This window comes from Peromyscus maniculatus, chromosome 14 (assembly GCF_049852395.1).
Source record: "Peromyscus maniculatus bairdii isolate BWxNUB_F1_BW_parent chromosome 14, HU_Pman_BW_mat_3.1, whole genome shotgun sequence".
NCBI classification, from domain to species: Eukaryota; Metazoa; Chordata; class Mammalia; order Rodentia; family Cricetidae; genus Peromyscus; species Peromyscus maniculatus.
In genome coordinates, this window is record NC_134865.1 from 72,257,818 (window position 1) to 72,270,842 (window position 13,025).

The 13,025-nt window shown below is 51.8% G+C and overlaps 1 protein-coding gene across 2 annotated transcripts in view; it reads right to left on the reverse strand.

The window, feature by feature from the left end:
* The window catches only part of Ccdc88c (coiled-coil and HOOK domain protein 88C), a 127,853-nt gene that overhangs the window by 44,186 nt on the left and 70,642 nt on the right, over positions 1-13,025 (reverse strand). For both annotated transcript variants that reach the window (XM_006991800.4, XM_042261049.2), the window contains 3 exons: positions 6,117-6,263; positions 5,413-5,557; positions 552-736 (listed from right to left, as the gene is read on the reverse strand). In XM_006991800.4, coding sequence (XP_006991862.1) covers positions 552-736; positions 5,413-5,557; positions 6,117-6,263 — 477 coding nt within the window. The remainder of the gene's footprint in view (positions 1-551; positions 737-5,412; positions 5,558-6,116; positions 6,264-13,025) is intronic.

Sequence of the window (13,025 nt, forward strand, 5' to 3'; positions counted from 1 at the left end):
GATGCCCATTTAGAAAGACAGCCCCCTCTGGGACCACAGCAATCTCAGAGACCAAACCATGTGCTCACGTCTGCCATTTTTTGCTTTGCACCAAAAGACAAGGCACGAGAGAGGGGTGTCACCTACTGTCCCTTAAAGGAAAAACAAGGCATTTGGCAGCTAAAATGTCACATGACACACAGTACTTCAAAGGACCACGAAAGCTGTATTCTAGGAATACAGCTAGATGGTTCCACGAAGGTCCTATTCACAGCAGGAGGGTTTAAGCTGACCGCCCTGCACCCCCAGAAGAGAGAAAGCAGCGGAGGTAGGGTCCTTGGGGGCTGGTCTCCTCCCAGGAGCCCCTGTCCCCTTGCCCCCCACTGCCCCAGGTGCCTTATAGGGGACTGAGAAGCAAATCAAGGGAATGCAGACATGAGACACAGGTCCTACAGGAGAGCCACCAGTAAGGAAGTGACGGCTGTCTCCCTGGAGTCTGGTTAAGGGTCCCAGAGACACGGAACTTCCCGCGATGCACACTGGGCGCCCCTATGCCAGCCCGGGGAAATCACCTTCTTGCTAAGCTGCTGGTTCTCCTTCTCCAGCTCCCCACATTTGAGGCTGCTCTCCTCCAGTGCCAGCGACGTGTCCCGCAGCCCCTGGATGGTGCTCTGGAGGCTCTGGTTCTCCTTCTCCAGCTTCAGGATGCGGCTGGAGGCACACTCGTTCAGCTCGAACACGAAGGACTTCCTGGAGGCTGAAGTGCGGAGTCAGTCAGGGCCTAGCATTCTGGGAACCCGCTTCCACCCTCTGACACAAGCCGAGCTGTAGCGGGTAGCCATTCCAGTTTTGATCTGGAAGTTTCAACCCCCACTGAGGCTTCGGTAACTGTCACACCTACAAGGAGGGGCTGAGAGAGGCCCCTGAAGACCCAAGATCTGGATGGGCCAGCTCTCTTGGTTCCTGGACCCTGGATGCTGGAGTGAGACTGAGCAGAGTTCTCCAAAGAACACCGCCGGACTGTGCTACACCTTTCCCAGACCCTGTTGCCTATCCCTTTACTTGTAAGTTACCCCATACAATAAACCTCCCTTTTAACTACGTGGAGTGGCCTTAATAACTTCACCGATACCGAGCCCCAAGAGCTACCCCCCTTGCTTTCCATTCTCATCCCAATGGGACTGCTGCTTCAGCACCCAAGAGGGAGGGCCTCCGCTGGCAGTTGGGTAGTTGGGTCCGTTCAATCTAGAGCTTAAGGAGGAACTGGATGACAGTGTAGGAGCCAATCGTGGGACTTGAGGGAACCTGGATCACCGCACTGCTCACACAACTGACTCAAGGGTGGCAGGTATTTTCTGTGTCCACTCCAGGAGCAGTGAGCATCTAGGCTGCTGAGCAGGGAGGGCAAAGGGACCAGATGACTGTGAGTGAAGGAAAGCGGTGCCTGTATATGTGTGTATACAAACACACACACACACACATACACACACACACACACACACACACACACACACACACACACACACACACCTATTGATGGCCAGTCTGGGCTAGAACCTTGATAGGAGAGATTAACTTCACAGTACACACACACACACACACACACACACACACACACACACACACACACCCCTTTTGCTGGCCAGTCTGGGCTAGAACCTTGATAGGAGAGATTTCCTCTAACTTCACAGTTACGTTGAAGAAAGTCAGACAACGCATGCAAAGCTGCTTTAGATGTCTCAGCGAGATGAGGTAAATGTTTTAAAAGGCATCTACTTTGCGTTCACATAACCCAGCACTTTGAGAGTCAAGGACTAGACTTCTTGATCTTTCCTCATACAAGCATGTGCAAGGCTTCAGGTAAGTCCTAGAGCTTCTCAGGAAGAAAGCTGCAGGCCTGGAACACCCTAAAGAAACAGTCAAGGCTGTTCCCCAGTCCCTCCTCTGTCTGCTCACCAATTCCAGCCTCATCGCACTACACTGCTGATGCTCTCTGCCCCTCCACTCCTGACTCTTACTTATCACCCAGGGTCTATGAGAGTGAGTAGAGAGGTGCTGAGGTCCTCAGTAAAGCCATCCACGTATGTCCAAACCCAGCCTGTGATGTTGCCTTGGGCACCTGTAAGGACTGAAGAGTTCGTGTCCTCTGCTGTGTAATCACCGACCAGAGCAACAGCACCGACCCAACAGGCCGTCTTAGAGACTCAAATCAACAATGGCAGCAACGGGGAGGGGCTGTGGTGACCACACAGTAGGTCCAATCTCAGCATCAACACAGGTTCAGAGACACTTGGGAGGCCTTCTCCCAGCTAAAGAAAGCAACCTAGCCATCACGGATCCTGGAGGAGAACCAACAACCATGCTTTACTAAACCAGCCTAGTGTCTAACCACATTCTAAATATGTATCCTGTGTAGGACTCACCAAGCAGAGGGAGAGCATGACAGAAACCCTCAACCAATCAAAATGCAGAGAACAAACCACCATGTGGTGCCCAGCCCCAACTGATACGTCTATAACACAACACCTGCACCTAAGGTCAGGGGTCACAGCAGAAGAGGGGGTGAGAAGAATGTGAGAGCCAGAGGAACAGGAAGTTGGCTGTGAGAGTTAATGCCCTAGAGATGTCAAAGAAGCTACACAAAGAAGTCTCCTCATCATGGCTACCCAGACAAAACCAACAGGACAATACCAACAGACACACGAACATGCCACAGGAAAATCACATGGGATCTCAACGTAGGCAAAGAATTACAGGTAACGAAGGAATGTTGAGAACAGGAGAAGTAGTCTTCCCCAGGCAAGAGGAATTGGTTATCCAATACCAAATGAAATGGCCAGCCCTGAACACACATGCATACAAGAGACAGTATATAGACTGAGTAGGGTGTATTTATATATTTAGCACTCTGTGTGTGTGTGTGTGTGTGTGTGTGTGTGTGTACATACAGTTATACAGAGGCCGTGAATTTGAGAGAGTGCAAGTGGGGTACATGGGAAGGATTGGAGAGAAGAAAAGGAAGGGGAGAAATTATATAACTATATTTTAATTAAAAAAAAAAAGGAACCTAAGTAAAGCACCTGGCCTAAAAATCCACTAACTCAACCTGTGGCCATTACTTCTGCAATGTTGGACATTACTTCTTCCTGTTGGACAGTACTTCCGCAACATTTATGTGGAGGTCATGTTTATAACGGTGAAATATACATAAATTTAGTATCTTAAGTGTTAATTTTTTATTACAATTAAATATGCATGTGCGTGTGCATGAGTGCACGCACATGGAAATCAGAGGACAACCTGCAGGAGTTGACACTCTCCTCCTATTAGGTGGGTGGGTTCTGGGCATTGAACTCAGGTCCTCAGGCTTGGCAGCAAGCTTCTTTAGCTGCTGAGCCGTCTCGCTGGCCTCATTTTGGGTATTTCACTACCATCCATGTTTCTGCTCCTCCCATGCTGAGACGCAGGACAAAGCGACTTTCAAGCTTCTACAAGTTCAACACCGGTACTGAGTGCAAGCAGCTTATCAGCAGCGCAAGCAAGCTCCACCCTGATCAGGCACAAAGGCTCGTTCATCAGACCACCTAGCAACCGGGACTCACAGGTACAGTAAACACAAATGGGGCCAGGTAGGGCTAAAGCCTCAGTCTCCTCCCGTGAGGCTAAGGGCAAGCCCGCCGCCCTGGTTTGGCAGATGGGGAGCTAAAGTTTAAAGACATGGTGTTACTCCAGGTCATACAGGTCACAAGCAAAGGAGCCAGCACTCTAAGCCGTGTCTTTTCCAAGTCCTTCTGTCCTTCAGAGCCCACTGGAGAGGCCGGGGTAGAGCTCAACGGTAATGGATGTGCTCTGTATACATGAGGCCCTGTCTTCAATCCGCAGTCCAAGCACAATCTGAAGTATTTAGGGCCAGGCACAGCTTAATCCAGCCACTCAGGAGAATGGAGCAGGAGGCTCACCTGAGCCCAGGAGTCTGGAGCCAGTTTAGGCAACATAGTGAGACCAAATGAGACCAACCAACACTATCACTAAGAATCACAAGCCCAGAGAGATGGCTCGGTGGTCAAGAGCTGTTCTTGCAGAGGACCTGGGTTCAGTTCCCAGGACCCACATGGCAGATCACAAGCACCTATAACTCTAGTTCCAAGGGATCCAAGACCCTCTTCTGGCCTCCGTGGGCACCAGGCATGCAAGCAGTACAGAGATATGCATGCAGGCAAAATCATGTGGCCAATGAGATGGCTCGGTGAGTAAAGGTACATGCCACAAAGCCTGATGACCTGGGTTTGGATCCTCACATGGTAGAGGAATAACCAATCCCCACAAACCGTCCTGACTTCCACGTATGCATACATATGTAAATAAATCTAATTTTTAAAATAAAAAAAAAAAGAAGAAATCAATCAATCATGGCCGTTGACCTTAAAGGGTTCATAAACTATATACTAAGCAGTGTGAATGGATCAGGCCTTTGAGCTTGGTCCTGGGAGCCTGCACCGCTTCTCCAGTCCACCAGGGAGCAGAAGTTTCTCCTGGTGGACTTGAACTTCATTCAGAGGCAGAAACAATGCCTTCTCCCACCCTGTGTGGCTCCCAGGCACCCCAGCTGGGCACACAAGCACCGAAGCAGACACAGTTCAGTGTCCACAGAAATGAGTTAATTCAACGCTTTCACGTTCAGGGCTGGTAAGAGCACAGAAACGGACCTGGGTAGTATTCTCAGGCAGTTTTTATCGGTATCTTTCAAACCTAAACCGAGTCAAACGCCCAAGCCTGCTCGGTCAAGTGCTAAGTCAGTACTAACTTGTTATGTTGGGTGCATGGGGAAGGTGAATGTGGCTATTTTCAAACACAGGAATTGGCTTATTGTTTGCTGGGCGCTGGAGCTTCCTGCTACAGTGCTGACTGGGGTCCCCCACCCTTCCCATAATGCACACCTTATCTCAGGGTGCCGGCAGAGGGCAGCAGTGCGTGCCAGGAAGGAGGACTCCCCTCCCCCTCTTCCCCCAGGAAGATCTATAAAGAGCCTGAGACTGGGGACCAACAGCCACTTATCATCTCCACCAGGGAGACAGGACCGGCTGTATCCATCCTGCCCAATTATGCAAATGAACAGGGCAGATAATGTCCAGGGTCCATTTATAATAAGGATTAGTGATCACTGGGGACACTTCTGGTGTCAGGGCTTTCTGTCATCAGCAAAGAGCTGTGATCTGGAAGCTCCTGAGTGTCCATATGGGAAACCAAGAAATCCCAACACTTCATTTGTCGTTTACTTCCGGGCATCCGGGCTGCCAGGCCACTCACGTTTCCCCTGGGGACGACCGTAGTCAAACAGCTCCAAATGGCACTTGAGGAAATCACATTTACTTGTGGAGAATCGATGGGCTGTTAGGAAGACGCAGAGTCAGCCGAGGGCTCGGCACTACCTACCATCAGACAAGTCTGCGTTCTTGGACAGCTGTTCCAGCTCCCAGCCCAGGTGGGCCGACTCATTCATACTCTGTTTCTGTGCGATCTCCAGAACCATGTTTTCTTCCAGCAGCTCCTCAATTCGTTTCTTATCTGTGTCCCGATCCTAGGGCAGAAAGAGGGAAAGTGTGAGAGGTCTAACTGGCCTCAGACACAAGTATCCACCACCACCCACTCAGAAGGACAGAATGCTTCCTTTCAGACAGAGCGCTGTACACAGACACCCCACTCAGGCCCCCACTGCCCTTGGCCTGACTAGGTTAAGAAGGAAGTCCTAAGGTCTCAGTGAACACTCTGAACGTAGGAACACAAGGAACAGTGCTTTGCAATATTATATATACTGTGGTGACGGGCAGCTTGTTGGCTCTAGTCTCTGCAGCCTCAAAGGCTGTGACAGGGATGACACGCCAGTGCTCAACCCACTCAAGAGCCACTGAGGACCCTTGAAAAAGACATATGTGCTCATCCTTACAGAAGCAACATACAAGTCAGGGCCTAGCTGTTTCGAGGGCAGTTAAGTGTCCACTTGAGCCACCGAGCTTTGCAAGCTCTTAAGTTAGCAGGCTGGTGGCAGGCAGCAAACTCGGAAGCTGACACATCCCAGGAGCTCGCGCCTCCTACACCCCCGCCATCGCCTCTTTACATGGCACCCGCTACATTCCTACCAGTTCCAAGTCATGGAGTTTAGATTTTAGCTGCAAGTTCTCCTTCTCCAGCTCGTGGACTTTATCGCCTCGAGCACGGGCGGCGGTCAGTTGCTCCTCCAACATGGCCTTGGTCTCGATTAAGATGATGTTGTCTTCTCTCAGTTCCTGAAGAGCAAAAACCAACAGGAGAGCCGTCAGATAAAGGCCAGGGTCATGACCACAGGAATGCCAAACAAAGTGCTTTCAGACCCTGGAGCCAAGCAACCAGCCGAGGGACGCAGGCGGTGGGAAGCTCTGCATCTAGTCCTTCTCAGCCTCACCGGTTCCCTTGAGGCCAGGCAAGTAACTCTCAAAGAAAAAAAATTCAAGAATCAAGAAAATGTTTAATGGTGCTGGGGTGTAGATCCGTACAGCGCGAATGCTTTGCATACACAAGGTCCTAGGGGTTGATCCCCAGCACAGTAGATAACAAGGAACTTTGGGGGAGGCAACCCTTCCTCGAGGTCTTCCACAGCCAGATGACCCTCAATTTGGACCCCACTGGAAAGAGGACTCTGCTGACAATGGGGGTCACCGTTTGCCCGAGTTTCCTTTAACAAAGGGAAGTGAAGGGAGTGGCGGAGAGACCCGAGGGGACAGAGCTCAGGACTGAGTCGGATCCTCTATCCAGTATTTAGGCCGGACAAGAAGGGGGACAGTCAAGGCACAGCACAGCAAAGCAGGAAACACGAGTCCCAGACAGGCACAGGCAGAAACTGGCCTCTGCTGGCATCACAGGAAGAGGCCAATCTATGGGCCACGCCTACCAGACCCTGTCCTGAGCCTCTCATGTCCCATAAGCCCTTCCTAGAAGCACTTGGTGTCCTGGGTGGGAGGTGGTGTGGCTTGCATGTCTCCCACATCCTCACAGTTTATAAACAGTGCATGCAGGGAACTGCCACCTTCCTGGGTGGTGAAGATTCCCAAGACTTGTCGCACTCACAGACTGCAACAAGGACCAAGGCTGGAGCTTCCACGTACCCACCGTGTACTCATTCTCCCACATGGGCCTGAATCCAAGCTTCCTGGTGGAGGAAAGCACTCATGGACATGGGCTTGATCAAAGCTGGCCCCGGGAAGCAGATCATTGATTTTAGAGTCTCCATTTTGCCTCCAGAGACTCCATGCCTGACAAAGACCACATCACTGTGGCTGGTCCTCCCTCGCCTGCTCCTCACAGCACCCCTCCGAGGGCAGGCAGGTCAGGGTCAGGGTCAGTCTCTTCCTATAGACAAAGGACCAACTCAAGTGCATTAAGGAAGGCGCCCAAAGTCACAGGCCTGCTGTAGGCCGAGGCCAAAGTTCCCACTTAGGCTGCAGGCTCAGACTCTGTGTTTTCTCCATGGACCTTACTTCTCAAGGGCCTCTGGTTAATAAGAGGCCCAGATTGCCACCAATGACATAAGACAGAAAACAATCAATGAGGGTCTCAAATCAGCAAAAGGGTCCAGCATCCTCTTGTGGTAATATAGTGTGTACCCTAATAAACTTGCCTGAGGATCAGAGGACAGAGCCAGCCACTAGATTAAACAGAGAGGTCAGGCAGTGGTGGCACGCACCTTTAATCCTAACACTCGGGAGACAGAGATCCTGGATCTCTGTGAGTTCAAGGCCATACTGGACTACATGAGATCGATCCAGTATAGGAGAGAAACAGTGCTAGGTAGTGGTGGTGCACACCTTTACTCCCTACACTTGAGATCTCATGCCTTTGCTTGGGAAGCACACACGCCTTTAATCCCAGGAAGTGATGTCTGGGCAGAGAAAGGTATACAAGGCATAAGGAAACAGGAACTCACGCTCTTTAGGGTGAGGATTTTGCAGAGGTAAGAACTAGTGGCTGGCTGCAGTTGACTTGGGAGTCTACTTTGTCACTAAGTTGGGTATTTGGGTTTCCATCCTTCCCTGCTCCTGCTCTGAGGTAATGGTGGCTGTCCTGTCCTCTTTCCCCACTCTGGAAACTTTTGGGGACAGGACTGTTACACTTCTTTTCACTGAGTCTTGTAGCAACGGGGAGCTAGAGGTGGCCTATGCGGTGGTCCTTGAAGGACTCGGATACTCTGACAAGCAGGACAGCACCAGCACCCAACATGATCATCTCTGAGCACCTTCAAACGGCCTCTGCTTTAGTCTCGACATCCCCAGTATTAGGTAATGACATTCCACCCTGCTCTGCACATCTACCTCCACCTCCCAGGACCACGAGCAGCCAGGAAGGATGCTATGGTCAAGCTCCTACAGGCCGAGGACTCCACTAGTGGTCTGTAGGGGTGAGAAGGCTGACTCCATTGCTCTGGGCAGCTATCCGGCATACCTATCCGGCATACCTATCTGCCCTAACCAGGAGGCTGTTACCAAGCCCAAGCCTGCCCTGCCCACAGCTGGGGTGTTTATACAGCAATAGGTTAGACTAGAGGTCCTGTCCCCAAGCGACTTGAAAGTCCACTCCTGATCTGCCATTGTGACTTGAAAGAGTGGGGTGCGTGGGCCAACTCCATCTCGACTATGAACTCTAGCTGTAGGAACTCCCAGGTTGGATAACGGTGTCTAAGTGAAAACGTGGATTAATAATGTGCGTACAATTCCCAGTGCCCAATGTCTGAACTCCCCAGCTCCAGTCACGGACCCTTCACACCTGCGAAGGACAAAGTTCAACCCAGCACTCACCCAGGAAGCAGCTCCCTTGTCGACAGACAAAAACTGTTTTGCAAGGGCTTAGGGGTGTTGCTGAACAGCGGAGGACTTGCCTGGCATACACGAGGCTCTCGGTCCTGTCCCTACCACCAAAACACAAAGCAAACAACAAAAAACAACTCGTTTCCAGGAGTGCCTCTTGACCCCCCACGGACACCGAACACCGGAGGGGATGTGGAATCAAAGCAAGTCTCTTTTCCAGTGAGCTTGGGATCACAACACACAATGGCTCCCGGCGTCCACTGCAACGGAAAGCCCAAGAGTGCTGAGGGAAGGAAGAGCTGGGCCACTGGACCCATAGCAACAGGCCTCTCACTCCTTCCTGCCCTGTGTCTATCCCTCACCCAGTGCCTCACCCCTCAGCCACAGAGCGTCAAGGGCAGGGTATGTTCTACCCTGACCCTGACGGCCGCCGGCCTGCCTGCCTGCAACATGGCCTGACCTGAAGAAATGTAGGGACCAGACCAGAAACCAAAGGTCCCCTCTACCCTGTTCAACTCGATAGATCTCATCACAGTCCCCAGAAGCAACAAAGGACACCCCAAGGCAGAAAGAACAGAAGACTACCCACCCAGCATCTGAGTTCCCCTCGGCCAGCAAGCTCCCTGGAACTTAACATTCTTCACTTGGGCCATGATTGCTTAGCTGGGCATGAACTGGGGGAGCCTGGGGTCTCTCTGTAAGCACCTCTAGTCCTCCTGTACCACCCTTCTAGCCCCTTTTCTTCCCCTTAATGGCCAAGGCTCCCCCTCATTCTCTGGCAGCCAGTCAGGGCTCTGGAGACTGCCAGCCACATTCCTATCCCAGACCGCTTGCTTAGCAACTGTGATGCCTTTTCTTGTCTGGAGAAAGGAGGCTGCTACACCTCACAGGGTCACTGTGGGCCTTAGATGCTATGGTGGACCTAGAGCTAACCACAGGCCAGGCTCTACAGTCACTACCGCTCACTTAAAGGCCTCACTCTGTGCACCTGCTCTGTAAAGGACCAGAAAGCAACACTCTCTGTTGGGATTAGAGGATGTGGCATCATGTTCCAATAAAACTGTACCCATAAAAGCCAACGATGGGCTGGGTTTAATCTATAGACTATAGCTTGCTGGCTCGAGAGCAGAGAATGTCCCTGGCACAGAGGCCTTACAATCAGAGAGGCACATACTATCTGCCCGGGCTGAGTCTGGTCAGGAAACACAGACAGAAACACACATCACAGTAATACCATATTTTATATACTGCCCAGAAAGATGAGGGAGGGGTGCTTATAAAAGAAACGCGAAGCAGGAGATTGGGGACATGGCCTGCTGAGCTCACCGACCCAGCCCTGCTTTCTGGCCCCAAGCGGACAACTCCCGAATGAATGAGCAGGAGAGGCAGGCAACCTGTAAAGTCTGCTGCAGAGGCCCGGGTGTGTGTGTGTGTGTGTGTGTGTGTGTGTGTGTGTGTGTGTGTGTGTGTGTGTGTGTGTAGGGGGTGTTGCCAAAGGGCCCCAGCACTGAGTGCTGGACAAAGGGAGAGCATGGAGTCATTCCCACGATGGAGAGGTATACGAGAGACCACTGGAGAGGGCACCCCAGGAGCAGGCCAAGGGACTGAGCAGCAGTCAGTTTACATTCAGGGAGGGCTTCTGTGTACAAGCCATGGAGTAACCAGAGCAAGCCAGCAGGAGGCAGCCAGGGGACTGCACAGGCTTCAGAAACCTCCCGAGGAGGACAGCAACATGCTGGGAGGTGGGGACACGGGTGTAAAGGATGGTGGGCCCCTGGGCCTGATCCATGTGGGGTGGGGTGAGGTGAGGAGAAAAAAGTGGAGGTGAACCCCTGCACAAGTGCAAGGAAAATGACTGGACCCCACGGTCAACAAAGGCCAGTATAGAGACAGAAACACAAACAGTGATTCTGGACACATTAGCTGAGACTCCTCCGGGATGGAGATCTGAGAGCAGGAAAGGAGCTAGCCCAAGGCTCACGGCACCGGGCGCTTACCATTACTGAGTCCTGGGCATCTCTGGCTGAAGGTGACAGGCACATCTAAAAGAGCTAGGAACCTCAGGGTACAGGGGAGCGAGTCGGCCTGGGGTCAAACTCTGTCCCTTCCTGACCCTGGACCCTACTGCTGTCATCTTAGGGGTGTGATCTTGGAATGGGGGTTGTTAGGTACGAAACACGCTGGAACTGGTCATTAACCAAGCTCCTAAAGGCCGGGGCCTTGCCAGTGACCCACCCATCTCTCTGGCTGCCTCTTTCCCTGCAAGACCTGTTCCAGGGCTTTTATCTCCACTCAGGGTTCTCTACAGAGAAGGGCTGGCTAGGATAAGCTCGCTGCAGGCATGCCTCTGTGCCTGGGATGCCAGGGCAGAACACACCCCTCCTTTCATATCAGGACAAGACTTCCCCAGCACTTGGCAGAATAGTGCACTGCTGGGTCTCTGCCCCTCTGATTACTTCGAAACTAGCACTTCTAGAAGGCTGTTGATTACACAGCACAGGGAAGACCACTGCCACTATGCCCAGGATGCACACAGCATTCGGTCATCTGCCTTTTGCCTTAGGCAGAAATTTTAAGCCAATCCCAAAACACTGAAAAACAAAACCTTCCAGGCGGTGTCTCTTCCCGACAACCCGGACGGCAACCGTCTTGCCCCAGGCAGTGGCCCCGAGGAGCACCGTTTTCAAAGGGAAGTCACGCGGTCTGACTGTGTACCCACTCCACACTTTTTCCTGTCTCTCTACTGCTCCCAGTTACATGGTTTCAACCCTTCTGCGAACTAGACCAGGAACCACAGAAAAGCTGCTGGAGTTTAAAAACAAACTGCAAACTTGTGGTCTGCATTTTACTAGTGAAATTCCACTTGCCCTTGGACCTGAGCCCTTCCTTCATCTTCTCCTCCCACCAGCAACTGACACACTCTTCCTCTGGGGAATCTGCATTGGTGTCATCGGAGAGGATGTCCTGGTCACCCCACCCCCACCCCAGCACCGTCACCTAGACGCGTCACCAATGTGGACAGATGATGCAAAAGCTATAGCCAGACTCTTGCTTAGATGAGCCTGCTCACCTGCCCAGGATAACTAACTCCACTCATTCCAGTCTCAAGGAGAATGAAGCTCAGGCTTCTCCCCTGCAGAGCACAGAACTCCACAGAGCAATGGCTTCCTTCACTTGGGGCAGGGGTTCCCAAGAAGCTTGTGCCTTCTGCCATGTGAGGTGGAATCCCCAGGCAGGGCTGGAAGCCCACACGGACAGAGCTGACCACAGACGGGTATTGAGTTCTGTAATTCTTGCCTGTGCAGGTGAGCAACCTGCAGCCGAGAGCCTCTGTGGGAAAGAATGCAGGGTAGCGCACGCCCCCGCCATCGTAGCACCTCAGGAGGCAGAAGGATCCAGCCTAGGTTACACTGTGAGGCCCTGTTTGAAAACTGGCAAAGGTCCACCAGCATGGGGGTGCAGAAGCACCATCTACAGAAATGCACTTGTGAGGCCGGCTCCTTAGGGACTCGAGAATCCAGGAATTCAATCTCTATCTGTATGGGGGGAGGGGGCGGTGAGGTAGAAATCCATGTGTCAAGAAGGCCAGAGGTTGGTGCTGAGCATCTTCCTCAATCACTGACTGGCCAGCAAGTCCCAGGGATCCCCTATACCCACCTCCGCAGAGCTGGGATCACAGGAGCAATCTGAACTCAGGCCTTCACGCTTGTGTAGCAAGCACATTACCAACTGAACCATGACTAACATTCATCTTTGAAAAAGAAGGCGTGTGTGGTTTTTTATATGTATAGGTGTTTTGCCCACGTGCATACCTGGGCACCACACACATGGTGCCCAGAGAGGCCAGAAGAGGATGCTGGATACCCTGGAATTGAAGTTTGACAGTTGTGAGCTGCCATGTAGATGCTGGGAATTGAACCTGGGGCCTCTGAAGATCGACCAGTGTTCTTAACCACTGATGAGCCATCTCTCCAGCCTGAAATGTGTGTTCTTAACAGGCCCCTCAGCTGATTCAGACTACAGCTTGAGAAATGAAGAGCTAAGATTCAGGGAAGGAAGAAGTTTCATAGCTTCAAACTCATATTTCTGTTTCATAATTAAGTTGATGTGGTCAACCAGGTATGCACCTATCCAAAGGGGCTAATGTCCTTTCATTAGACCATCCGGTGTTTTAGACAGGCAAAGTAACACAGCTTCACAGAGCTAACCAAA